At 53.3% G+C, this 26,483-nt stretch overlaps 2 protein-coding genes, 1 long non-coding RNA gene and 1 other non-coding gene across 11 annotated transcripts in view; all 4 read left to right on the top strand.

Annotated features, from left to right (window-relative positions):
• Nucleotides 1–14,088, top strand: part of PHACTR4 (phosphatase and actin regulator 4) — a 68,446-nt gene extending 54,358 nt beyond the window's left edge. For all 6 annotated transcript variants that reach the window (XM_042793803.1, XM_042793804.1, XM_032998137.2 and 3 more), the window contains 10 exons: nucleotides 2,522–2,680; nucleotides 2,797–3,156; nucleotides 6,507–7,086; nucleotides 7,782–8,002; nucleotides 8,465–8,615; nucleotides 9,279–9,334; nucleotides 10,207–10,268; nucleotides 11,084–11,221; nucleotides 11,912–11,988; nucleotides 12,602–14,088. In XM_042793803.1, the coding sequence (XP_042649737.1) occupies nucleotides 2,522–2,680; nucleotides 2,797–3,156; nucleotides 6,507–7,086; nucleotides 7,782–8,002; nucleotides 8,465–8,615; nucleotides 9,279–9,334; nucleotides 10,207–10,268; nucleotides 11,084–11,221; nucleotides 11,912–11,988; nucleotides 12,602–12,617 (1,820 nt within the window). In that variant the 3' untranslated portion in view covers nucleotides 12,618–14,088. The remainder of the gene's footprint in view (nucleotides 1–2,521; nucleotides 2,681–2,796; nucleotides 3,157–6,506; nucleotides 7,087–7,781; nucleotides 8,003–8,464; nucleotides 8,616–9,278; nucleotides 9,335–10,206; nucleotides 10,269–11,083; nucleotides 11,222–11,911; nucleotides 11,989–12,601) is intronic.
• Nucleotides 14,089–14,357: 269 nt separating this feature from the next.
• On the top strand, nucleotides 14,358–16,504 carry LOC116959633. Its single transcript, XR_006165444.1, has 4 exons — nucleotides 14,358–14,406; nucleotides 14,633–14,681; nucleotides 15,100–15,152; nucleotides 15,789–16,504. It is a non-coding gene; the product is annotated as an uncharacterized LOC116959633 (long non-coding RNA).
• Nucleotides 14,771–14,975, top strand: LOC116962919. The gene has a single exon (XR_004407876.2). It is a non-coding gene; the product is annotated as a small nucleolar RNA SNORA73 family (small nucleolar RNA).
• A 2,198-nt stretch (nucleotides 16,505–18,702) lies between the features above and the next one.
• On the top strand, nucleotides 18,703–26,126 carry RCC1 (regulator of chromosome condensation 1). Of its 3 annotated transcripts, XM_042793864.1 has the most exons (11): nucleotides 18,758–18,774; nucleotides 19,158–19,217; nucleotides 19,307–19,391; nucleotides 20,418–20,605; nucleotides 20,897–21,076; nucleotides 21,162–21,258; nucleotides 21,875–21,997; nucleotides 22,203–22,358; nucleotides 22,723–22,842; nucleotides 23,264–23,416; nucleotides 24,674–26,126. In XM_042793864.1, exons 3-11 carry the CDS (start codon nucleotides 19,319–19,321, stop codon nucleotides 24,847–24,849), a joined length of 1,266 nt encoding a protein of 421 aa, XP_042649798.1. In that variant the 5' UTR covers nucleotides 18,758–18,774; nucleotides 19,158–19,217; nucleotides 19,307–19,318; the 3' UTR covers nucleotides 24,850–26,126. The 3 variants fall into 3 exon arrangements, with proteins under 3 accessions (XP_042649796.1, XP_042649798.1, XP_042649797.1); XM_042793862.1 differs by lacking the exon at nucleotides 19,158–19,217 and having other exon boundaries at nucleotides 18,703–18,774; XM_042793863.1 differs by lacking the exon at nucleotides 18,758–18,774 and having other exon boundaries at nucleotides 19,032–19,217.
• Nucleotides 26,127–26,483: the final 357 nt, after the last annotated feature.

The raw sequence follows: 26,483 nt of genomic DNA, 5'->3' as shown, positions 1-26,483 counted from the left end.
ATCCCTGATGTCTCTGAGTTGAGGCCACCCTGCCAAAATAACTTCTCAGCCAGATCAGTTCATCACCTAGTCACCTGGCTGTGTGTTGGGTGATGTGGGTACAGGGGAGGGGTCAGGAACATGTGGTGGGATGGCAGTCCACCTCTCTGGGTAGCAACGTGGTCTTTGGCTTAGAGCAATGTATAATTGCACCTCAAAAGACATATTCAGAGGCAGCCTTAACTTAATGCAAATTTCAGGGTTCTCCTAAGGTGCAAAGTGGAAAAGTGGAGGTGAAAAAGTGGTTTTCAGACCAAACCACTGAAAGCAAAACGGAGAGGAAAAGTCTTAACACAGTTACTGGCTTTCTACACAGTGTAGCTGCAATCTATGACTACCCCAGGGTGCAAATGCCGGGCTGGAGGAAGAGTTCACTGAGGTACAAAAGTGTATGAGGTCACAGGATGAAACTGTGGAGGAGAGATCAAAGGCTTTGGGTAACAAACTTCCAACTAGAGATGGAGAGATCTTCCAAGCTGTAAGGGTGTAACAGAAGCGTGGCTAAGAGATGGAATTATTTTCTACTTTGAGTCATCTGATCTGGTTTAAGAAACAGAAGATGGCTATAATCTGGACAAAGTGCAAACCCAAGGTATGAGGGAGCAGTCAGTTATTGTCAGGAGGGTTAGATTAGAAAGCGCATTATCTTAATCCCTTCTATGAGTTTAAGGTACTTGGCCAGTCATAAGATGGTAGTGATAGGTTATTGTATTTGCTTGCAATTTTAAAACCTGCTCTTTACAAGGCCAGTTAATTTTCTTAGGCAATTTCTTAGGGGAAAAAAATGCTGGAAATCCTTTGAGATGAGTAAGTGAGGAAGTAGGAAAGAAGTACAGCAGAGGCTCTCAAAGCTGGCACAGCCGGGAGAGGAGGCCCTGCTGCTCTCTGAGCTGGCAGTCAGCAGGTTGTGCTGGGCTCACAGTAAGGAGAGAAGATAGTGTTGGACTGCCTTGACCTTGAAGGAGGTCACTGGAACTGAAGGCAGGAGTGAGGTGGTGTGAGAAGGCCATCGGGAGCGTTCTGTGTGTGCTCCCTGCCAGAGGAGGGCATGCAAGGTTTGAATGGTAAGGAAAGCTAGATCATACTGTTCCTATCCTTGCTAAAAACTTCAGCTCGCCAGGGGCAATTGCTGCTATAAAAAGCTCTGGCTCATCTCTTGAGTTTCAGCCCTGGCTGGGGAGGAAACTCCCTCTTGTTGCTGTCTGTACTTCCTGCGTTTCAGGGAAGGGCAGCTGAGCAAGTGAGGCAGCGCAGTCTTCCATCTCCTCTCAGGAACCAAGGCCATTTTATGCAGAAAAAGCCCAGGGAGCTTTTGACTTCTTGGCATCTTTGCTTTCAGCTTCTGAATAACACCCAAGTTAGGAAAGGGGAGGTAATACCTTGGCGAGGAGGAGAGGAAAAGCGAAGAGGGCAGTGGAATAAATCATCAAAAATCAGAGCAACAGAACATGCTGGGGTCTGACACCAGCGGGGCCTGTGGTGCCATACGCAGCAATTGCTTGAGAGATGGTAGACTGAAAATGCTAAGGCTTTTAAATCAAATTGGTGATGTATTAGGTCAAGTTTTCTTCAGTTGGAAAGCAGTCAAAATGGGCAATGCCCCATTAAAGTGGGTGCTAAGTCCAATTTTGGAATTATTATTATTATTAAGAGTTTGTCCTGTCAGAGCAATTACAGAGGCAGAGAATGGCTGAGTATTTCCTTATTGTGACTAGAACTTTAAGTGCTCTCAAGAGCATGGGCTTAAAGAGGATTTTTTTTTTTCTTGGTCAAAAGAGGTCTTGCATCTAACATTTGTGAAGCTCCATGCTAGAATCTGTAAAAGCAGAAATAGTCAAGATGAACTACATCAGATTCTGGAGATATATCATTACATCTGATTAAAACAAAGGTAAAGTAAGGAAATACGCCTTGCTGTGGGATGTTTTGGGTAGAGTAGTGGTTTTGGTGCCAAATTCAGGGTAGAAACAGGAGGAAAATAGAGGTGCTTCGACTAATTTTATGACTTTATTAAAATCTGTTATTGCATGTCCAGTAGATTATTTGGCTAGTGTTGGAATTTGTATTGCAGCAGAGAATTTGTGAATGCTCTGTAATGGTGAGTTAGATACAAAAGCTGCTGGAGGTTTTTAACTGCAATTGCAACTTTCTTGGGCTGTGGCACAACATTGGGCGGGCTAGTCTTAAATGCCATAGCATTCTTTCTAAACAAGGTGGTAGATTAAGAGGCTGCTGAAGAAAAACACTTGATGGGATACGGTGCTGTACTGCTTTGCTTGTTGATATCAAGGGTGCTCAGCCTCAGCTAGTTGGTGTTGCTGTCAGCTCCTCTGCAGAAGGTAGAATGAAGACCAGCTGTTTCAGAAGCCAGAGAGAATTTGATGTGGATCGATGGCGGTTCAGTCAGCTCAGCCGTATCTCCTTCTTCTCCTGCTTTCTGAGTGTGTTCTGTTTGCTTCTCTCCCCTCCCGTCCCCTTGCAGACGGTGAAGAACCAGACAAGCTGAACCCACCTGCACTGAAGAATGGCCACACAGTTCCAATCGGTGGTCCTGGGGTTTGCAACCTGGCCAGCCAGGAAGAAGAGGCTACAAAGTCATCCAGAAAGCCTGTTCCAGCTGAGGAACCAAAGAAAAGGCAGGGTAAGAAAACAGATGTGTGCAAAAAGCTGTTGCTTCAGATTCTTCCAGAACCAGTTTTGAATTTTTCATGATTCTTTCCACTCCAGTCTCTTAAACAGAGCTGTCTCACTCCACAGGCTCCTCTAGCAGCCACTCTGGGCCTGAACTGGAACCACCTCAGGAGCCGTATGTTCCCAGACAGCCTCTGCTTCCTCCAAAAAGACCTCCCTCCACTTCCCAGGAGGCGAATGAAGCACAGGGGAAGGATCCAACGCCTGCCAGCAGCACTGCAAAAACTGCACCCTCCACCACAGCCCCTGTTGCAACAAAGACAGTCAATTCCTCAGCTGCCCCTTCCCCAGCCCCCAGGACTCTGCCCCCTGCTCTTGCCAGTGCCAACACTACCACTCCCACGAGTACAACCAGCACAGCTCCTGCCAAACAGCCTCCCATCCCTCCTCCCAAACCTGTCAACAGAAATAGCAACTCAGTAATAGGTAAGTGCTTCCACGAGCTGATTTTTGTACCCTGGGATGTTCAGGAGCCCTTGCTCTGAGGCTCTCTTCCCTTTGTAAGGGAAGATTTTTAGTATGATGTAGCAAATGTTGTATTATGAATACCTGACCATCTTTCCTGAATACAGTCCAGTTTGGACTCAGAAGATCTGCCAGTGTTTAGCCAGGGCACACGTGTGCTGAGAGCAATGTAATTACTGGAGTCTTCTCTCACGAGCCATCCAATCTGTCAGACGTGCGTGTTTGCAGCATCTACCTGCAGGAGGGAATCCCTGCCTGCTTTTGGCAGGAGTGGTGATGGTGCAAGGAGAAGGGAGGGCATTTCTCTGGGATTCAGCTGTGGACGGCCAGGATTGGGATTGGTGGATGGCGTATGAGATTTTGGCTTTGTGAGACTATGGTCAGTGAGAATTGATGCTTTCAGCTGGTCTTTTGAGGGGGAAAAATCCACATCACACCCAAACAATGTCTGTTATGGCTGTCATTGCTGGGCTGTGTGGTTTCCACTTAATGCAGAGTGGCTGGGAACTGGCAGGGATAATTCAGACTTCCCTGGTTATACTCTGGCACCTTCTCAAAGGTCTGTGGCTAGGGTATTGCCATATTAGTCTTGTCCTTAAGTCTTGTCCCATGGATAAATCAGCTCAGCTGTAATTTGATCTGACTCTTCCCACTTAATTAAATGTCTTTATCTCTGTAACTTTTCTGAGCAGATCATCTGAGGAGAGTTTCTTAAAGCTGAATGAGTTCTTGCTCTCTTTAGGATTTTGAGAGGTCTTAAAGATGCAACATTGCTGGAGTAAATGAGACAACTTCCATCCAGTCGATGGCCTGTTCGTATTTCACAGACCACCTGCTAATCTTTGGATTGGATTAGCAGAGGCTAATACTGATCAGGAGGGAGGTTCCTGGAAGATCAATCAGACAGGTCTGCACTGCTATCACAGAAACTGGGGGCGTTACCCAGATGTGGTTTGGGAGGTGGTGGTAGAAGCTTAGATCCTGTGCAAGTTACTATCTGAAGGAGCCTGGGCCACTGCTTTCAGTAGGAACTGCATCTCTGCTCTGCTCAGGACTTCTTGCTCTAGCAGGTTTTGCAAGCAACCTTGATATGGTATTAAACCCTCCTGTATGCCAGACTAGCTTGATTAGTCTGACCATGCCTAAGCACTTGATGAAATACTTTCTTGTTTTCCTTAAGCTGCTTGCACACATCATGGATGGTATTTGAAATGCCCCAGCGCTAATTGCAGGAGGTACTTGTGGATCAAAAAATGTGGCTGGAGACAGCAGTATCAAATGTGTGTTCAGACCCAGGCCGCCTCTCTCCATGCAGGGCCAAGCCCAGTGCACCTACAGCTCCAGGGGTGTGGAGGGGAGGCGAGGAGAGCAGCCGGCCCCTCTTTTGTCTCCTGGGTGAGAACGCAGATGCAGAGAGGCTTTGCAGCGCTCTGCCCGGCCGCGCATCTGGCGCGAAGGAGCTGGAACTGCCGCATGCCCGCAGTCCTTGCTGTTCGAGCTGTGCTCTGTTGCTGTGGGTAAACAGCAATGGTGGAATTAGCTTGCGAGCTCTTCACAGGTCTTTGATGCACCCTCCCATGCGTGCTCTGACTCAGGTGCGCTTTTGTGCTGCTGTTATAACCTAAGGCAGGGGAGGACTGTTAATGTGCAGATCACCCCTTTGTGCCCTCTTGAAGTTGGTCACTTATGCTCATTCTCTGAGCAGTTCTGGCATGTCTGATGCAGTACCTGAGAATAAGGCTCAGGAAACACTTGCTTTTGGGGAGTGGGAATTTAATCAGCATCGGTTTGAAAAAGCAGGGGGGTGGGGGGTGGGGGGCAAATGCTGCTGTCCTGCTGGCCCTGAGCTTGGCAGCAGCCCTGGTGCTTGGTGCTGCTGACGGGTTTCGGGAGCCACGGGTGCTGTAGCCTGTGCTAGAGCACCGGGTCTGGCCGCGGTGGCATGACACAAGAGGTTGTGCTAGTTGGTGTGCTGGATTTATTGCAGTGAAGGCAGACGGGCTGGCTCGGGAGGATGCTCTGAGCAGCACCCAGCCCTTTTCTGGTTCTTCTTTTTGCCACTGCTTCGTCCCTTTCGAGATCAGGCGATTTGAGCCTGGTCCTGCCAGGCTTCGACCACCTCTGAGGAGATACTGGAATCCCTCTGGGATAGGTTGATGGGAGCTGAGGGCACTCGGTGTTTTGCACAATCTGTCCCTTAATCTACAAGGGGAAAGTCTGAAAATGCTAAACATCCCAAAAATGCACCCACCTCTCTCCAGTTACGCAGCCGTATCTCAGTGAAGCACTCCCTGCTTGCAGCACCCTCTTGTGGTGTCTGGTCCGGTGGATTCCTCCCAGCTCTGTACTGGGGCCGCAGCTGTGTCCCCATCGCCCGCTCCAGCTGAAGCGCGCAGTAAATCTGGTCCTCTTCTAGCAGGTGGGCAAAATCTTTCTGAGCCCAAGGAACCATTGATACATGAATGTTAAAGGCTACAAACTCCTAAAGCAAGAGCAGTCTTCACTGCTGTAACTTCTTCCCTAGGAAACGAGGGGTGTGTGAGGAACTTGAGATTGCTGCAGGCGTGTCCAAATGGACACAGTTCCCATCTCTCCCTCTTCCATCACACAGCAGATATAAACTATGTAGACTCAAGGCTTTAAAGGTATTTTGGGAAGTTTTGCCAGTTATTTTGTAGTTGCAGAGAATTTTATATGGGGCTTCAGAAACAGAGTGCAGAGGGAGTAGAACAGAGCTTCACGCTGAAAGAGGCAGGAGCTGCTGGCAGCAAGGTGTTCTTGGGCTGGGTCTGGCAGATGAATGGAAATGGGGAGAGCACATTGCTGCTTGCAATTCTGCTGACTTTTGCATTTGAGACTTCCCCAAAAGTTTTTTAATGTGCAAGGGAGCTGTTAACACAACTGGAGTCTGGGGTGTCCTGGATGTCTCAGATTCCTTTGTAAACTGATGCTGTAAATATAGCCATAAAGTGTCCTACATACCTGCATTCCTTGGCTGAGGCAGCCTGCTTGGTCTGGGTGAGCTCCATCTGCTGACACTTGAGGGCTGGTGCTGTTTCTCTGTCTCCAAAGCAGCAGGATGCACAAACGTCTCCCAGCCTGCTTGTTTCTGGCTGCTCTCCCAAGTCTTACCTTTGCTGCAGGAAGGACAAACTAGAGGCTTGCAACCTGGTTATTTCTGGCACTGTGTTCTAGCAGAAAAGCAGCAGAGATTGCTTGGTCCATGGTTTGCCATGCTTATTCCACACTGGTGAAGGATATCTGGAAAATGTCCTGTTAAATATAGTGGCTTTTGCGGTTTTTATTTTCAGCTGAACTTTCTCAAGCAATGAACAGTGGTACAGGCTTGTCCAAACCTTCCCCTCCGCTCCCGCCGAAGAGAGGCCTCCTGCCTAACAACACGTCAGAGGCAGCTATCGCTTCCAAGCCCCCGAACGACAGGACAGTGGCAGCTAACCGCCCCGCACTCATACCGATGCACATCACCTCTGCTTACCCACCGCCCTCGCCTTCGCCGCCGCTGCCCACACACATTCCCCCCGAGCCTCCGCGCATGCCCTTGCCTGCCTCCACCCCTGCCTTGGACCCTCCGCGCTCCCTGGACCCACCCAAAGAGACTCCTCCTGTTCCCGAAGACTTCAGGTCCTTGGAAGTGGCGAAGAGGACAGCAGAGCAAGGGTTTGGCGAACCTCACGCGCTGCCTCGCCTACCCCAAATCCCGTTGCACATCCGTATCCAGCAGGCTCTGGCCAGTCCTCTGCCTGTCACCCCGCCTGCCGAGGGGTCACACAGGGCTCACTCGCTGCTCTTCGAGAACGATGGCTTTGGAGAGGACAGTGGCACCCTGGGCAGGACGAGGTCCCTGCCTGTCACCATTGAGATGCTGAAAGTGTGAGTACCTGCTGTACCCGCGTGCAGTAAACAGCTGGCGGTGGGGTGGGTCACACTGGGCTCTGGCACGTCGGGGTCGTACTCCCTGCTTCTGCGAGGCTGTGATGGTGAGGAGAGCTGTGGGCAGGGCTGGTTTCCTGGCTGTTTTTTTGAACCAGCCTAGAAACCATTTTGTCTGTTGGCTAAATCTGTGTTTCAGCCTCTTAGGGGGCCAGTGCATCATCCCTATGAAATTAACCCTGGTTCTGGAATTTTATTGCTCACAGAGGAAAATGGGTTCCAGACTACAAACACAGGCCAATGCCAGGAACCCAGGCCTGCCTTTATTTGCACCAAGACAAAACAAAGTCCTGGATTTCATCCTTTTGTGGCCTTCCTCAGCCTTTCGTTTTGCAAAACAGAAGTGGGAAAAGGACAGTCTTGTAATATAAGAGTTGAACCTGCAAGTCCCAAAGTAGGCGGGTGAGAGGGCTGTTTGGTTCTACAGAGAACCTGCCTCTGGCATTTCCTCTGCCAGAGCTCCCTGTGCTTTGGAGAGAGGGGACAGTGCAGGATTGTGGGGCTGCACTTGGATCTCTGGTTCCTGGGCTACCCACAGACCTGCCTTCTGTGGGCTGACAAGGTGTTCATCTCGGGATTACTCCCCCAGTCCCTGTGGCATGTGTTAAGAGATGTAATAGTATGCTTCTCGTTAGTCCAGACGATGAGGAAGAGGAAGATGACCAGGAAGAGGAGCAGAATTCGGGCCCTCGTGTGTATATTGGAGATGTGCCATCTGTCACAGTCATCCCCAAACTGGTACCCCACGTCCTGCCAGAGGAGCAGGAAGGAGATGAAGGGATGAGCGACTCTGACTCAGAAGGGCCCATCCTGTACAAAGATGACGAGGATGAGGAAGAAGATGAAAGCCATAACAGTAAGGCTTTGACATTGCAGCTGGCTTTTTTTTTCCTCTGCTGAACTCGTGCCTGGCTGTATTGAGATCTGGATCAAAGAGCTAGTTCACACAGTGCTTCAAAGCAGCTGGTTCTTGGTTTCATGATGTACCACATGTCCTCTTCCTCGCTTTTTCAAAGGCTCTACAGCCAAACCGATATGCTCATCTGCTGAGATGCACACCCCCCCCCCCTCCAGTTGCAGATGGCTCCTGCAACAGCTCGTGCTGTCCCACCCCTTCAGGTGGGATAGCGTTAGGTGAGCAGGTGGGCATCACGCAGAAATGCTGGCGGCTGCCGTAGTGACTAGCTCCAGAGCTGTAGTGCAGAGCTTGGAAAGCAAACCTCAGGGGAGAGCACAACTGCCAGGGGCACGTGGCTCGTATCGCTGTGCTCGGGCACTGCAGTCTTCAGTCACATCCCGCTGCTCTTCCTCCCCACAGGCACGTTGGCTAACAAAGTGAAAAGGAAAGACACGCTAGCTATAAAGCTGGGGAACACAACCACGCCGCAGGAGGAGAAGATTGTCTTTCCTCGGAAGAGCAAGGAGGAGTGGAACGAAATTCGGCACCAGATTGGGACGACGCTGATCAGGTACGAAGAATGGAGGGGAGGGTGTTACGTTTGAGCCCTTGGCACAGCGGGTGTCAGGTGGCAATGGACAAAGCTGTTGCCTTTTCTGAGCAGCCAGTGCTGGAATATGATGGGTGGTTGGGCACTGCTGCTGGATCAGGGCTGGGAGACAGTGGTGCTTTTCCTCCTTGGTTATAAAAGTTGGAAGTTCCTCCTGGAGTTGAGCAACATCCCCTGACAGGCCCCTGTTTCCAGGGGTTAAATGGAAAGGGAGGGGAAACTCTCAAGGGCTACAGAAACGTTACTGCCATATAATACAGACGGCGTATAAAGATGTGGATAGATGCAGGCTGAGTGCTGATGCATTAGGTGGTGAATTAAGCTTCGGCTGCTGAGGGTCCAGGCTCTGCCATCTCCTTGAGCTCCCTGCAAAGTTCCCTCTGGGCTTTTAAGAGACCTTAGCGCTTTCCAAACCCGGGCTGTAGCCCTTTCCAAACCTGTGCCTGGGGGTGAAGAGCTGTTTGAGTGGAAGAGAGTGCAAAACAGGGCAGTAGTGATCCTCACTGGTGAATGAGGGGTGTCAAGGAGGCTTCCCAGTGCACTGAAAGGAAGCAATTGTACTCTTCATCCCCTCCTGATGAGAGACCAAATAAAACATTACACGCTTGTCACGCTTTTCTTTAGGCGACTGAGTCAGAGACCGACAGCAGAAGAACTGGAGCAGAGGAACATACTTCAACGTGAGTAATGCGTCTCTAGTGGTCCTAAGTAATAAAATAAGTTTGCCTTTAATATTGTAGTCCAGGTGTACTGGAAGTACTGGTAGTAATGGAGGACTGTGCTTTGGTAAAACTAGTAAAGCAGTTCCACTATTTTTTCCCAGTACTTTGTTACCATCAGAAACTGGCTCTGGGTAAAATCAGACCTTAGCAGTAGTACCAAGCAATAGAGTTCAAAGCATCATATTATAGAAAAGCTCCTGACACCTCAGGGAAAGGTACGTGAACTGGTTAAGACTGATGTTACACAGCAAGGACTGTTAAAGCTGGTTTTGTTTGGGCTGGACTTTAATTTGTGGTCCAGACATTACAGCATTGTATTGCATGATCCAAAAAGCAGCAGTTCGTTGATCAGTCAGTGATGTTTCTCTTGGCCATACCATGCTCTGCGAAGAATTTTAAATAAACATCTTGAGGAAAGGGAAATGTCAGTTCAGGAAGTTTCCATTTAAAATATTTATCTGTGCTGTTATTCTCTTTAAAGTATAATAGCTTTGGGGGAGAGCAATCTGCAAAGCGGCCTGGATGTATTTTGACAATATGGCCATTAATCTTTAACATACACAGGGCAGAAGAGAATGACTCACTCGTGCTGTGTAAAGACCCATCTTGCCACTGTCGGTCAGGGGTGCTTGGTGAGGTACTGCGATGGACTGTGCTCTCTGCCTGCAATAAGTGCACGCACGCCACAGTGAGCTTTCAGATATGTAGATAATCTGATAGAGCTCCATACTCTCCTTTGTTCAAGCCCAGAAAGCACTTTTCAAAGCCTGTGATGCTTACAGGAATTTTTTTTTTTTTTTTTTTCCGCCCCCCCCTCCCCGCCTTGGCAGCGAAAAATGAAGCTGACCGTCAAGCTGAGAAGCGAGAGATCAAACGCAGGCTCACCAGAAAGGTACTGCTGGCCTCCGTGCTGTGACGGCCATCTGGCAGCACTGTCGGGGATGGTGGTGGCTATGAGCACATCGTAGGTACCTTGCTGTGGGTGAAGTCATGGGGCTATTGTGTAAGTGTCCCCAGTGCCCTCTGACTGCAGTGACTTTGGAACGTGGACTGTCACCAACAGCGAGCTGTTGGCACTGCGGCCCCTTGTCAGTGATAGATCTGAGCTGGCATCAAGCGTAACAAGCTAGATGAGAACTAAATTTGGCACCTGGCACTTGAAAGGTTTGCTGGTGCTGGCCTGGCTGTTTTAACACAGTCCTTCAGTGGCCACAACTTTCACACCAGGCTCCCCAAAATCCATTTCTAAAGTAACAGTGGTGTGGGAGAAGCCGAGTAGAGCAACAGCTGCTTTTAGCTATTACGTCCGAGTTACTTACGGTTGTTACTCATGGCTGGGAAAAACTTCTCAAGGGCCTGTAAGTATGAAATGTGAGTGTTGCCACTGCTGAAATGGAGAACGGGCTTGCTTGGTTGTAGGGGTGTCACACAGGGCTCACCCTTGTAGTGGCTGTTCCCAAACCCCTTGGTGCCTCCCTTCTCCTTGGCAACGCAGCCTCGGTCCTGCCCTAGCCTTTCCTCGTGATCTGAACGAGATTATGCTGTCTGTGAGAGGGTTTGCCTGCTCCCTTGCAGGCTGCGAGCAGGACCTAGTGTAGTATCTGTGGTTCAGGCCCAGTGAGGGAACTGGTTTTAGTTTTGCTCAGGATGCTTAGTGCTTTGTGGACAAGGCACAAACTAAGTTTCTTTGCTCTTGCTGGTGTTCAGCTTAGCCAAAGGCCCACAGTGGCAGAGCTGCAGGCCAGGAAGATCCTGAGATTTAACGAATATGTGGAAGTAACAGATGCTCAAGACTATGACCGGCGAGCGGATAAGCCATGGACAAAGCTAACACCAGCTGACAAGGTAACAGGGAGTGTCCTGTCCCCAGGTGTGGGGAGGGGAGCTATATCGGGGTGTCCCGTTCAAGCCGAGGAGATGTGCTCTGTTCCTTTTGCTTCACCTCTCCATCTTTCCCCCTGCCACCCCACCAAGCACCGCCAGTGTCCCTTCGCCCATGTGTGCTGTACCCAGCCCTGCTTCCTCCCCGCTTAGTGGTGACATGGAGCCCAAGTGGGCATGGTCTGCACACCAGCGTGGCTTCTGCCTCCGCTTCTCAGTGACGGAAGAGGGTGGAAGGTGCAGGGCGTTGATCAGAGGAGTGCTGGCCCTTGCAGCTCTGGCAGGCCTGGGCAAGAAGCTGGCAGGGAAAGCCTGCCTGTTCTTGTCTTCCCTTGGCCACTTGTGGGGACTGCCCAGCCCCCAGGGTGGAGGTGGGGCTGATTAAACTCAGCCTAGTGTGAATGGACTGCGAAAGCTGGGGTGGCTGCTGCAATCTGAGCATCTTCCTTTACCAAAGAACTGTGGGACTCAGCCCTGTGTATCAAAACCACATTTAACTCTTCACCACTGGAAGGTGGTAGGTACAGGTCAGCCCTGAGCAGGGGTGTGGGAGGTACAGCACCCTCTTGCCACATCTGAGCTCACCTGAGATGGGAGAGAAGGAAATGTACGTGTGCCTTAGCAGGAGATAAATCTCTCCCCCTTTTCATGTAGGCTGCCATCCGGAAGGAGCTGAATGAGTTTAAGAGCTGTGAAATGGAAGTCCATGAGGACAGCAAGCAGTTCACAAGGTGAGCGAGAACATAACCACTTAGAGTTTCGGTCTTGTTGGGAGAACTGTGTTGCAAGGGTAGTGCAGAGAGGCAAAATATTAAAACCTTAGAAAAAATGCCCAGCAGTTGAAGATGCAATGTCCCTTTCTGCCTTGGTGGTCTCAGGTGACTGGAGGGGTAGCAGACATGAAGTGGGTTGCTCTTCCATAAACTGGGGCTTTGAGCCTGGAAACTCAAAAGTGACAGTGGCTGGTTTGATGTGTATCTGAAACCAATGTGACCTTGCAGCTGGAGTGTGCTTTTCTGGGGCTAGAGACATGTGCAACAGAAGCCACAGCCACGAAACACCTAGGTAGTTGGCTCTGATATTATCTACAAAGTGACCTGTGGATCATGGCCCAGGTGATTGTTTCCCCCCACCCCCAACAGTTGTTCTGTGTGGCTGAGATGAGTGTTTGCAGAGCACAAGCCTTTCTGAGGCAGAGGTGAAATTGCTTGGTGTTAACAGCTTTCCTGAGGGCTGAGTTCAGAGGTGGTTCAGTTTACTCTTCTTGGTCATCTGCAGTGGCCTAGTAACCATTTAACCTGAGTTCCAAGGATGAAACTCAGATTTTTTTCACTTGGCTTTTAGGTATCATCGACCATAATCTTCCAAGAAGGGAGCAAGAGACCTGAGAGGACTGGAAGTTCTCTGCATCCCTCTCCTTGGGCAATACAGCGAGGGTGGAACCTCGGCTCTTCCAAGATTTGCCTTCAAAACATATCCAGAAAAGGGCTTTCGGCCAGGGAAGGGGAATCCTGTCTGAATGTAGCATTTCACTGGAACAAAGATGTCTCGAGTGCCATCAGGCTGGAACTGAACACTATACCTCGCACGGCTCAGCAATACGCCTCTGCTCCGGCGCCAGCGTCCCTGCCAGGAGACCATGCACGTGTGAATGGATGGTTTGTTCCCCAGCTCCCTTTCTCAGCCCAGACAGGCCCGGTTCTCCGCTGTACATACTCCTGTTGGGGATGCAACTCCTTCATTTCTTCCTCCTTAACAAAAGGAGGCGGCGGGGGGGAAAGGCAGCTCTAGTGTTGGAAAGCTGAGGAATGGAGAGGGGATGTGCTAGGAAGCATGTGTGTATATTAGCTGTGTACAGAGAACCCTGTGCAGATGCTGGCCTGGCAGACAACTGACATGTGACTCGTAATTTTTTGGGTTTTGCTTGCGTCTCTGTCATGTCCTTAATGTCCTGAATCACTACTGACCAACGGTTTGTTGTCCTGGAAGGGAATTGTATAGATATTAACATATGCTGCATCTTTTTGTAAAAAAAAAAAAAAAAAAAAAAAGAAAAACGAAAAACACAAATGTATAAAACATTCCCTCCCCTCCTCTCTCACACTTGCTGTGATGTTAACAGATCTTGAGATACCTAGGCTTGTGTAACAAATTACAGAACCAGGAAAGGACTGTTGCCTTTTTAAAACTTTTTAATTTGGGGAAGCTGTGAGAGTAGTCAGTTCTTTTTATTGTGGCTTCCCCCCAGATGTTTTTTATTCTCCCAAATCAGGGTGAAATTTGCCTTTTCTCATTTTTACAGCTAAACCTACTGGAAACTTGATAATTTCACGGTGTGGGTGGAAGAGGGAGGGAAAGAATAGGTTTAAAAAGTGACCTTAAAACAATACTCTTTCTCTTCGGAGAATGAGCTCATATTGGTTCTTCCTAAAGGTGGGATTTTTTTAAAAAAATTTCTGGTTTCAACCACTGCTGTATCATGCACAAAACCTAACCCATGTGAGATGCCACGTAAAGTGAAGAAGGGAGTATCACAGGATGAGGAGGGTGTGGGAATGGAGAGAATGGCTTGCCTTGTTCACAAACCTGTCTTGTTGCTCGGGGTGGGCCTCGCTGTACCCCGGTTCCTCCGCGCTGTGCCAACACCGGGGCTGCCATGGCCTGACCCACCCCTGCCTGTGGGGAATGGCGGGGGCGTGTGGGATGTGTGTCTTCCTTCACAGCTTCCCCCTGTACAGTATGACTGTAGACTAAATCACTGCATTGTATATCAGTCTCCAACAGATTTTAATTATTGAATAAAAGTATTTTAGGATTTTTTTTTAAGAAAACCCTGCTCTTGTGGTGGTGTTTTGTGGCGGTGCGTGACCTTGGCTGTGTGCTCGCGGGGGGGGGGGGGAGCCGCCGGCGGGGCCGCCATGGCCGCGCTGCCTTTCCCGCCTTCCCCACCGCGCATGCGCCAACCGCTGCCAGCGCGCATGGGCTGTCGCCCCGCCTGCTCCATCCCACTGCGTATGCGCAGATCCTGCCCACTCATCTCCGTTGCTCAGTGCGCATGCGCACTCTAGCTCCGCCCCCCCTCCCGCTCTATAAATACCGCGACGCGGGAGTACTCGGCCTTTCTCCTCAGGGAGCGGTGGGCGGTGCAGGTGAGTCAGGCTGCGACCTCTCTCTTATTCCCCCTTCTCCGCCTTTTTCGCACTTTGATGCGATGTGCTGTGGGGTCCCTACGGCCGCAAAGAGCCACGCTGCCCGTAGGGACATGGCATCCCTGTTCCCCGTTAATAAAAGGCCGTGATTCCCCTTCGCTGGGCGCTGCTGAGGGGCCGCGCTGCCTTCGGCTGCTCCTCACCGGATTCTTTTCTATCCCTTCAGGCCATGCTGACGCCTGTCCTGGCCCGGCCTACTCCAGCTCGCTCCATCCGTGAGTACGGGTCGCACCTCAGAGCCTCAGGCAGCAAGGGGGATGGGGATTTGGGGGTGGCGGTGGCTACAGTGCTTGCAAACCTCAATCCAACGTGGATATCCGGAGAAGTCGCTCTCTCTCGGCTCTGTCCGTGTGGCGCATGGGAGCGTAGGCCCTCGGGCCCGTGACGTATGGTCCCTTTCCACGACGTTGGAGATCAAGCCGGGCCTTGAGCCTGCAGCCTGCATATTCCTACTGCTTTTCTGAGCCCTCGGGCGGTGACAGGGGAGATAAACCATGCAGGAAACAGCTCTGCCGCGCAAAATGGTGTCGGGGGAGGGGGGGGGAACACAGGTGTCAGCCTGCGTGGTGGGAGGGGAAGGGAGAGAGGGAAAAGGACCAACTCTTGAGCAATTACTTAAAATACCCTTTTTAGATTCCAGTTACAAACATGAAAAGTTCGAATTGAGTGCAGCACCGAGTTGGAAGGTGAGTAATACTGCACTGATAAAGTAATGCTGTTGGCTGTGCATGGTTATATTTTGAATAAGCTTGAGCTGTTACTGAGTGGCTTATGGAAACTGAATTGGGTCGATTTAAAGTAGTTGAATGCCCGTGCAGGTTACAGGCATTGGTTAACGGTGAAAGCTTAGCTTAGGTGTTCTCTAGCTTCTGAGATTTTATTGGGCTTTGGATGGGTGGGATGAAGAAGCTGATCGGGCAGGGGAAAGGGACCTGAATCTTAAAGAGGGGAGGAAGATATTCTTGGTGAAGTGAAGGTGAATTATATTTGATTAACTTGAGGCCTTAGTTGTACACTGGGTATTTGGGGAAGGAGCAGAAACAGTGGAAATTCATGATGGCCCTGGCCCTCCTAAACCCTGTTAATCACCCATTCTTTAATACTACTTCGTTGCAGAGCAGACTTTTTGCCCCCTGGGAAAAGCAGTGTATCATTAATGTGGGTGGTGGAGCACTGGGTTAAGGAATGTGGTAGGCACATGCCCCGCTTGCTTAGGACTGGGAATGTGTTGATGGACTTCACCTAATCATCGCGTAGCTAATAAGTTAAGTGCTTCCTGCCAAGTAGTAATCTTTATTTTTTTTTCCCTTAAATTGTTGCAGAGAGTGGTGACTGATAGCGATGAGATGCTAACAGAAAGGAATCCACTGGTCTAGTGGGAGAGGGTGAGTATATAGAGAGTACCAGCCCAAATAATAAATACAGGTGGTAGCTGAGGTTCAGTTCATGCTGTGTGTGCAATGACGACGTAGCCACGGAGATCAGAGTGGGCTGGAAGCAGAAGACACGCCAGCATTTGGCTTTTGAATGGCACGTGCTTCATGCTGGGGACTGCCTGTGAAACAGCCCGGGGCCAGAAGAAAAGGCCGCATGGTGGGTTACATAGCTGCTTTGTATTGTGGTACAGTGAGGCAGGGCTTGGGGCTGAGGGACATGTGAGGAGAGCGGGTAGAGCCTGGAAGGTGCCACAAAGCCAAGGGCCGGGCTCTGGGTGGCCTGGCCCACCAGGAGGGAGCTACCCCTGGAGTGCTCTGGAAGGGGGTGGGAGCCTGGGGTGTATGGAATAAGGAAAAGAAGCCACACAGTTGTGCTGGCCTGCGGACCAGCAACCCACCCTTAATGCCAGCTGCTGGTGAAGATGTGATTTGGCCCCCTGCACAGCGAGGACATGGTGGTGGGGAGCTGATAGTGGAGTGGTGGCTCATAGGATGTGGGTGAGAACAGTGATTTGTGCCTCTGTTACCTGAAATAAGGCCTTGATTGATTGTAAACCTGTATCTAGTTGCAGTAGTGAACTAAATAAACTTTTACTCTTCTTTTTTTTGCTTGGTGTGCATTTCTTTGGGAGTCTTGGAATATGAGGGAAATCCTGCATGTTCCAATCAGTCTCTCACTGGGAGTCAGAAGTGGGATTCCTGTGTGCTACTCCTGTGTCCTCCACAGAGCACTATGGTGAATGGTGCAGAAACCCATCTCAAACCCATGTTACTGGCTGTTGGGTTGGGTAATTAGCGGATGATTTCTGTCTAGTTTTGGGTAATCGGTGCCAAATTTTAAATCAGCTGTAAAGGGCTAAACCCAGAAGGGTTAACATGGGCTGCTGCTCTGGGGGAATCCCGAGGACACTCTTGCACCCTTCTGCAAATGGGGAATGATGCTGATGGGTGGCTTTTGTGGAAGTTATGCTTAAAAGGGTTAAAATGCAAACAGATAATCACCTGCTGGCAGTTGGCTGGATACCCTGCCCTTGACCCACTTGAAATCCAAAGGGTGGGCAGTGGATATGTATCTGCTCATCCCAAGGGGGTTCTGCCCCTCCTGGAGGGGTTTTCTGCTCCCTGGGCTACTGGCTAGGCGAGTGGCCAGGGCACTTCAGGAATAGGATCTGTTTAAGTGGATGAGGCTGGTATATTCATATGTAATTAGGAACCTGATTTCTGTAAAAAGTGCTACTAAATGCCAAATATACAGGTGTTTGGTCTTAACTGGAACAGAACTGATCTGTGAAATAGGAAAGATTCATCATACTAGGTAAGGAGTGGGACTTCTATTGCAGGCACAGACTTGCCATTACCACAAAGAAACTCAGCCTGGTTGCCACTTCAAGAATAAAGGTGGGCTTTCCTCTTCAGCCAGGGCAATAACGGAAGGAGGAGTGGTCTGTTGCAAAGGTGAGGATGGAGAACCACAATGGGGCCAAACCCAGTGGTCAGCCCTATGTGCCCATAGCAATTGGCAAACCCCTGGGGGAAGCCAAATAGATAAAACATATGGCTTTATTAAAATAATATTTTAATTATGAGGACCAGAAAGTTCCAAAACTTGCAATAACTGGGCTCTGCAGAGTCCTTACACCTCCAAGGAGTCCAGTTGTGAGGATGAATCTGTGATTACAAGTCACACTGCTTTTTGAAGAAATGGAATCTTAGGATGTTAATGGCGCAAACTGCCAAAAACACTACAAATTCATAGGTTCCCCCATTCCACGTGTTGATAATGGTTTGGTACTGACCGCAGCTTGGAAACCTGTCCAAACAGCATCTGACCCCATCGAACAGTTGGATTGGGTCAAATACGCATAAGAAAACTCAGTTGCTCTTCAAAACCTGGCAGTCGGAGTTTGCTCTGCCAGCACCGCGGGGGCTTCAGGCACAGGGGCTGGTGTCCCAGTGCCTGGAAGCATCCTCCACCCCCGTGGGCAGGAACCTCTAGTAAAGCCCTTTTACGTTGCAAACAAGTAGTTTTAAATCTTCTAGTACAAATGTCAACAACTTCTCATCATCTCATGCGATGGCTATTTCCGTAATGAGGCGTTCCCGAGCTGGAGGAGGCCGCTGTGGACCTCTGCTACACTCAGAATGGTTTGAAACGCTACTGCAGATGCTTTGAGAAATTCAGAGCCTGAAATCAACTTGCTCTCAGTTAACTACTCAGAACTGATGACTTCAGCCCATCTCCTGGCATTGCAAGGACTGTGTGCTCCTAAATTTGTTGCTTTTTTACAAACCAGCATCAAATAGGATGTAAATAAGTTTGCGTTTTCCATCAAACAGCCCAAGAACACGCTTCGTTAGATGGCATCTTAGCTGTGGTCCTGGCTACCACACCTCGGACCTGCCGGGTTTTGTCAATGCTCTGTCTTCGTTACCATCATCCAATTAGTCTCTCCTTGTATTAATTGTCTTACTTTTTGCTGCAGACCCATCGGCTTGCCACTGAGCCCGCAGCTATGCAGGCAGGGGGAATCGCTGCTGCTTAGAAGTTGGATTGCACCGGGTAATGAGGGGGGAGTCCCCAGGGAAGCCTGGGCGGGGGCCCCGGAGCAGCATCTGCCCTGCCCTGCCTGCTCTGTGCTGCCCACTCTGCCTGCCCTGCCCTGCCTGCCTGCATTTTCCTGCCTGCCCTGCTCTCCCTGCCTGCAGTTCCCTGCCCACGCTGCCCGCGCTTCCCTCCCACTCGCGGGGGCCGGGCCCGTCGCGGGGCCGCCGGCCGGCAGAGGGCGCTGTTCCCTGCCGAGCGGGCGACGCTGCCCCGCCCCCCGCGCATGCGCAGTGCGGGAGCGCGGCAGAGGCCGGCGGCGGAGCGGAGGTGGGACCGCGGCGCGGCCCCGGGGGGGGCGAGGAGGGGGGGGGGACGGGGGCACACCGGGAACGGGGGGCGAGGAGCGGGGGGTGGTCCTGCCGAGCCCCGACCCGCTCCCGGTGCCTCCGGCCACCCCTCGGCCAGCGGCACCCGGCGGGGAGGAGAGGCCGGGCCGGGCCGCGGGCCTGCGTGGCCCCACGTGGGGGGGGGGGCGCGGGAATTCAAACGGCGGGAAGGGACGAGGGTGAACGGCCGGGTGGGGGGGACACAGCCCAGGCTGCCTTGATCTGAGGGGTGGAGGGCTTCACGTCGGCGTGGGAACCGTGGATAAAACACGAAAAAGGGAAAACAAACAAACAAACAACAAACCAACCTGCTTTTTTCCAAAGCGAGAGCGGAGGTCGGTGCTCAAATCCTAATTCAGTCAGCAGTCCCTCAGGCGATGCGAGGTGATTTTTAAAGCGGGGTGGCAGGGGGAGACCCCGAGGAGCCGACAGCGCCGTGGGTGACCCCCTAACACCGTGTCTTCCGTGTTTAGATCCAAGGCACTATGCCAGGGAAACGCACTGCGAAGAAGAGCCTGGTGCTAGAAGAAGAGTCTCCTGGAAGGAAGAAGATTAAAGGTAAGAAAAAAGACTGGGAGATTTCCATCCCGGTTCCCAGAACCAGCTTTAATGGAAGGGTGGTTCCCCCTCTATGTTGTAGATGACATTCAGAATCACAGAATGGTTTGGGTTGGAAGGGACCTTAAAGCCCATCCAGTCCCACCCCCCTGCCCCGGGCAGGGCCCCCTTCCCCCAGCCCAGGGGGCTCCCAGCCCCGTCCAACCTGGCCTTGAACCCTTCCAGGGAGGGGGCAGCCACAGCTGCTCTGGGCACCCTGGGCCAGCGCCTCACCCCCCGCACAGGGAGGAATTTCTGCCTTAGATCTCATCTAAATCTGCCCTCTTCCAGTTTAAAGCTGTTACCCCTCATCCTACCCCTACCCCCCTGATCCAGAGTCCCCCCCCCCCCCTCTCCTGTCCCCCCTTTAAGCCCCGGGAGGCCGCTCGAAGGGCTCCCCGGAGCCTTCTCTTCTCCAGGCTGAACCCCCCCAACTCTCTCAGCCCGGCCCCCCAGGGGAGCTGCTCCAGCCCCCCGAGCATCTTCGTGGCCTCCTCTGGCCCCACTCGAGCAGCTCCGTGTCCTTCTGCTGTTGGGGGCCCCCGAGCTGGCCCCAGCACTGCAGGGGGGTCTCCCCAGAGCGGAGCAGAGGGGGACAATCCCCCCCCCGGCCCTGCTGCCCCCCCTGCTCTGGCTGCAGCCCAGGGCACGGGTGGGTTCTGGGCTGCGAGCGCACGGGGCTGCCTCACGGGCAGTTTTCCCCCCACCAGCCCCCCCAGCCCCTCTCCTTGGGGCTGCTCTCCAGCCACCCCTCGCCCAGCCGGGGTTTGTGCTGGGGATTGCCCCGACCCACGGGCAGGACCTTGCCCTTGGCCTTGTTGAACCCCAGGAGGTTTGCACAGTCCCCCCTCTCCAGCCTGCCCGGGTCCCTCTGGATGCCATCCCTGCCCCCAGCGTGTCCCCCCACCACACAGCTCGGGGTCGTGGCTGAACTTGCTGACGGTGCAGCCACCCCACTGTTGAATTTATCTCCCTTCTGCCCCGCAGTCAGCCACCCATCCCACCGCACACAGCCCGGCCTGGTGCTGACGCTGGGGCAGGGGGATGTCGGCCAGCTGGGCCTGGGGGAGGAAGTGATGGAGAGGAAGAAACCAGCCCTGGTGCCGCTGATGGAGATGATGGTGCAGGTGGAAGCCGGAGGGATGCACACGGTGTGCCTCAGCCAGACGGGAAAAGTGAGTGCAGCGTGGAGGGGGCAGCACCCGGAGGAGTGGGGAGATGCTGAGCTGTGCTTCCCCACAAGCTCTGGAACGTGTCCTGGGGCAGGGGGTCTGAATCAGACTCTGCTCTGCCAGACATGGAGCTCACTCCAGATCCAGGGATGAGCACGGTCTCCATGCCACAGGCCACACTTTTAGGTGGTCAAAGGGATAACTCACCCTGGTGGGTCTCTGTCCCCTGCCTTCACACTCAAACCTGTTGCCCCTCCGGGTCCCATCCTGACCATCCTGTGCTCTTATCTGCAGATTTACACCTTTGGCTGCAACGACGAGGGCGCCCTCGGGCGCGACACTTCGGCAGAAGGGTCAGAGACCACGCCGGGGCTGGTGGAGCTGCAGGAAAAGGTGGTGCAGGTCTCTGCAGGGGACAGTCACACAGCCGCGCTGACAGAGGACGGCAGGGTTTTTGTCTGGGGCTCTTTCCGGGTAGGTCGAGTTCTCAGATGCTGGAAGCTCTACTGATGGCTGCTGCTTCTGGGACTCACGTCCCCGCGTCTCTCTCTCCACCCAGGATAACAACGGCGTGATTGGCTTGCTGGAACCCATGAAGACGAGCTCCGTTCCTGTGCTGCTCCAGCTCAGCACACCCGTCATTAAAATTGTCTCAGGTAAGTGAGAGTCCTGGGGTGTGTGGGGGTCAGGCTGGTGCACGAGGTTGTTACAACCCTCGAGAAAAGTTGAAGGTCCAGAAGGTCCATGTCCTTGTCTTCCCTCTTGGCTGCTTTGAACCAGGTACAAGGGTGTGCTTGCTCTCCTCTAGCTCCTGAGAGAACAGACTTTGTATCTCTCCTTGCCCCAACAGTATTGTTAATATTTTACCCAATCCTATCTAAAACACCTTACAAGAGTGCCCTAACCATGACCCTGCAGGGTCAAAAGTGCTTGCCCTTTTCTAGACTTGGGGTAGCTGAGCAGAGCAGCCGGGGAACTTGTCCAGGGCCCGGGTGATGTTGGGGGGTTAGGTGAGGTTCAGGTTAGGGCTGCACCCCTAAACCTTCCACGAGAAACTTCTTTAAGGCTTTGGCTGGGGAGCTGGGATCGGGAAGAGGGAGATCCTGGGGTTTTAAGTTGTGCCAGAAGCCGGTCAAGGTATTCAGTGCAGTAAACCCCACTGAATTTTAGAAAGCTGGGACAGCAGGGGTTTACGTGGAGGATCTCAGCCCCTGGGTCTTGCTGGGTGCCTGGAGCATGACTCCTGCTTCCCTCCTCTCCCTCATCTCCCAGGGAATGACCACTTAGTGATGCTGACGATGGACGGTGATCTCTTCACGTGCGGCTGCGGCGAGCAGGGCCAGCTGGGGAGAGTGCCGGCGCTTTTTGCCAACCGAGGAGGAAGGAAAGGGCTGCGTGAGTTGCTCTGGTGCTCGGAGGCGCGTGGTGCTGCGTCCTTTAGCCCCAGCTCTGTGCTTTCCAGAGGAGCAAAGAGACCCGGACATTTCCCCTGCTTCTCAGGGGCTTGTGTGTAAATCGTTTACTTGAATTCAGCAAGCTGGGTCGAAGGGGGAAGGAAAAGGGTGTAAATCATTCGTGACACCTTGTCTCCTGCCCCCAGAGCGCCTGCTGGTCCCTCAGCGTGTCCCTGTCAGAGGCAAAGGCAACAGAGGCAAAATGTGTTTCCAGGACGCCTTTTGCGGGGCTTACTTCACCTTTGCCATCACGCAGGAGGGACACATCTACGGATTCGGCCTCTCCAACTACCACCAGCTGGGTGAGCTTCACTGACGTCCCTCCAGATCTGCCTGCTGTGGTCTGGCTCTGGACTCCTTGGTCCCCTGCTGCCCTGGCTTGGTGGGGGGATGCTGCTGGAACCCCCTGAACACCCACCAGACACACTGGAGCTGGGAACTGGGGGGTGGGGGGAGTGTGTGTCACCCTGTATAGCTCTGGGTTCAGGTCCCAGCCCTTGCAGCCAGCGGGTTTGAGCAGAAATTTGATTGGGGGGAGGGGGGGGGGTGCTGGGTTAGTCTCTGGCGGGGTGATCCCCAGGGTGGATGGCTCAGTGCCGGTGCCTGGCCTGGGCTGTCCGTGCCTGCGGACCTGATCTGCCTGGGTTTGTGTGTCCCACCCCGCAGGGACCCAGGGCACCGAGCCCTGCTTCTCCCCGCAGAACCTGACGTGCTTCAAGAACTCCACCAAATCCTGGGTGGGGTTCTCCGGCGGGCAGCACCACACGGTCTGCGTCGACTCGGAGGGTGAGCGCCGGCGGGGCGGGCGGGCTGGGAGCCTCACAGAGCGGGACGGGGGGGGGACTCCCACAGCCCTCCTCGTGGCTGAGGGGGGTGTTGGGGTGAGGGTGACGTGCTGGAGCCCTTCAGGTGTTTGAGGCAACAAGGGTGGTATGAATTTACAGCGAAGAGCGGGGAGGATGACAGGAACCCGGAGTCACTTGTGAGCTCTGCTCTTGCAGGCTCAAGAGTCTGTCCAGGCACCCGCCTACCCTGTTGATTTTGGGAGCTCAAGTGCCTCTGTCCCACCCTACACCTCCTGGTTGGGATCTAGGCTGTGGTAGGGAGGAGTGATGCTCCCCCAGGGGTGGGACTAGGGGGAGAGGGTCCTGCTGTGGCCGCTTGTCCCCCGTGAATCACCTCTCCTGTGCATCTTACTGTGCTCCAGGTAAAGCCTACAGCCTGGGCAGGGCAGAGTACGGCCGGCTGGGCCTCGGGGCAGGGGTGGAGGAGAAGAGCACGCCCACGGTCATCCCGGAGCTGCCCAGCATCTCTTCTGTCGCGTGCGGCGCGTCGGTCGGCTACGCCGTCAGCAGTGACGGTGAGTGCCGGGGGCCTCGGTGGGCTCAGAAATTCCACCTCGTGGGGTGTGTCTGTGTGTGTGTCTGTGTGTGTGTCTGTGTGTGTGTCTGTGTGTGTGTCTGTGTGTGTGTCTGTGTGTGTGTCTGTGTGTGTGTCTGTGTGTGTGTCTGTGTGTGTGTCTGTGTGTGTGTGTCTGTGTGTGTGTGTCTGTGTGTGTGTGTCTGTGTGTGTGTGTCTGTGTGTGTGTGTCTGTGTGTGTGTGTCTGTGTGTGTGTGTCTGTGTGTGTGTGTCTGTGTGTGTGTGTCTGTGTGTGTGTGTCTGTGTGTGTGTGTCTGTGTGTGTGTGTGTCTGTGTGTGTGTGTGTCTGTGTGTGTGTCTGTGTGTGTGTGTGTCTGTGTGTGTGTGTGTCTGTGTGTGTGTGTCTGTGTGTGTGTGTCTGTGTGTGTGTGTGTCTGTGTGTCTGTCTGTGTGTCTGTCTGTGTGTCTGTCTGTGTGTCTGTCTGTGTGTCTGTCTGTGTGTCTGTCTGTGTGTCTGTCTGTGTGTCTGTCTGTGTGTCTGTCTGTGTGTCTGTCTGTCTGTCTGTGTGTCTGTCTGTCTGTGTGTCTGTCTGTCTGTGTGTCTGTCTGTCTGTGTGTCTGTCTGTCTGTGTGTCTGTCTGTCTGTGTGTCTGTCTGTCTGTGTGTCTGTCTGTCTGTGTGTCTGTCTGTCTGTGTGTGTGTCTGTCTGTGTGTGTCTGTGTGTGTGTCTGTGTGCGTGTCCCACACCCCTCTCAGCCTGGCCCCCCTGGATCCAGCCACCCCGCACAGCTTCATCGCACGCTGGGGCGGGACTGGAGCCAGGTCCTGGTGCTGATCAACCCCCCAGCCTTGGGGGCAGCTGGGCACCAGCTGCTCAAATATTTTTGTGGGCCTTTGGCAGCAAGGTTGGTAAGCGGGTGTTGACCAGGAGGGGGGTCATTGGCCTGCTGGTCCCTGCTCTGCACCCTGAGCTCCGCTGCTGCAAAACCGCGCTCTGGTGCTGTGGGAAGGAGGGTTTGCAGTGGGCCGGTGGATTTGATTTCCTCCCCGGGGACAAAACTGCCTTGGCTGTGTGATGAAACAGCCTCTTTTGAGTTGCCAGGTGCTGCTTCTCTTTGCCCTCCCTGGGTCTCTGGCACCCGTCGCTCGTCCCCCCTCCCCGGGTGTGAACTCCCCACGCGTTTGGCTGCTGGGTCCCCTTCCCACCCCAGCGCGCAGCCGCTTGGAAATCAAAACTCACCGTCACCTCCGTTGCAGGACGAGCCTTCGCCTGGGGCATGGGCACCAACTACCAGCTGGGCACAGGGGAGGAGGACGACGTCTGGAGCCCCGTGGAGATGAAGGGCAAGCAGCTGGAAAACCGCAGGGTCCTGGCCGTGTCCAGCGGCGGGCAACACACGGTGCTGCTGGTCAAGGACACGGAGCAGAGTTGATGAAGCGCCGCTGAGCCCAGTGGGGTCGCGGGACCCGTGCACACACCCCCCCACCTTCCGCCCAGGTCGGGTGACTGGTTTCCAGTTCTGGTCTCTCGCCGACGGCGGTGGGGAGGGCAGGAGGCTCCCGGAGCCGGGCCCCGGCAGCGTCTGTGTGGCTGGAGCAGGGCTCTTCAGGGATGCTCGTGTTTTACTCCCTGCAAGCGTGTGTCTTGTCTTCCCGTGGTGTCCAGTGCTCTGTCAGCTCCCCCAGGTTGGCTTGGTCCTAAACTGATCTCAGTACTGTGCCTGGATGGGTTTTCCACTTCTTGTCTGATCTTGTGTTTTTAATATTTCCCGGCCTGGCAAAGCTGAAGGCCTTCGTTTTCACAAAAGGGTTTGGGCGTCAGGCTGTCTGAGGTTCCTGTGTTTCCCCATCTCTGGGTGCGCCTCCATCCCCTTAACCTAAACATGTTTTACCTCTCCAACTTGGATTTGTCTGCTGCCACCCACCAAACCCCGCTGGGCTCGTTCTGGGGGAGATCTCGGTCCAGCAGAAGCGCTCCCGGGGAACTCTCCCCTCGCACCCAACGCTTCTAGCCGGGGAGATGCTGCTGGACGATGCCCGGCCTGTGCTGTGCACAGAGCTGTGGCTGCTGGAAAAGGGGGGGGTCCTGCCTCCCACCCCTCACTGCTTACAGATCTGAGCCAAACTCCCCCAGGCAGCGAGGCCGGGAGCCGGTTCCCCCGCTCCCTCCTCTCCAGCACGGCCGCTTCCAGCACTGATTTTTGCAGTCCCAGCCACTCCTGCTCTTTCCCATCGCCTTCAGAAACCCAACAAAATCCATCCCACGGGTGGGGACTTAGTTATTTGAATTTTTTTCTCTTTCCTTGGCTGAGGAAGGAGCTTCATTTGCTGCTAGGGCCTCGCTGAGAAGACAACCAAAACGCAGCTATGCATCGGATCGCTTGAAACAGTGGGACTCCCTCCTCCCCCGCGCCTCCGGTCTTGGTCCAACTGGTCTCGCTCCCTGTGCCCGGCCTGCCCCAGCTTCTCTTTCCGTGCTGCCTTCCAGGTACCTGGATTGAGAAAGGGGGTCTGCGAAGATTAAATTTTATATGTTAAGTTATAGCAATAGGGGGAAGCGGGGGGTGTGTGCAGGGCGGGGAGCTGGGACTTGTACAATGGCTCAGAATAGGTTGAATTTTTTTAAAAGAAAATGTATTTTGGTTGATTGAGGAAGAGAGGAAAAAAACTGTAATCTTTTATCATTTGGAATAAACTGAGTTTTGCTAAACCTTGGGTTTTCCTGTGGTCTGGAGGGGTGGGCAGCCCTCCTGTGGCTGTGGGTCTGCTCTGGGCTCACCTCTGAGGATGGTGGGGCCAGAAAGGGGCTGCTCGTGTCCCCTCCTGCCACCTCTCCAGAAACTGCCACGTTCCTGTCCCCGAGCTGCCGCGGGAGCTGCGCTGGTGGCTGCGGGGAGGGGAGCCCAGGACTGCCAGAGGCTCAGCATCCTTCAGCCCGTGCCTGGGGGGGGCCGAGATGGGGATGGGTTGGGGACACTCGGGCCTCCTGGCACCCCTGGACAGGGGGCCGCTGTGGTGGGGAGCCAGTTCTCTGTGGCTGTGGTGCTGGGGGACAGGTCGAGATAGG

Source organism: Tyto alba, unplaced genomic scaffold (assembly GCF_018691265.1).
Source record: "Tyto alba isolate M040663 unplaced genomic scaffold, T.alba_DEE_v4.0 Super-Scaffold_20, whole genome shotgun sequence".
Lineage (NCBI taxonomy): Eukaryota > Metazoa > Chordata > Aves > Strigiformes > Tytonidae > Tyto > Tyto alba.
Note: the sequence above shows the minus strand (reverse complement) of the source record. Positions and strands in the feature narration are given on the sequence as shown.

What these genes read in the sequence shown, in the direction of transcription:
- RCC1 (XM_042793862.1), top strand. Translation starts at nt 19,319, where the DNA reads ATGCCAGGGAAACGCACTGCGAAGAAGAGCCTGGTGCTAGAAGAAGAG. An exon ending in TTGTCTGGGGCTCTTTCCGG is followed by an intron (nt 21,077 to 21,161) that starts GTAGGTCGAGTT and finishes CTCTCCACCCAG; the next exon opens with GATAACAACGGCGTGATTGG. An exon ending in AGGAGGAAGGAAAGGGCTGC is followed by an intron (nt 21,998 to 22,202) that starts GTGAGTTGCTCT and finishes TCCTGCCCCCAG; the next exon opens with AGCGCCTGCTGGTCCCTCAG.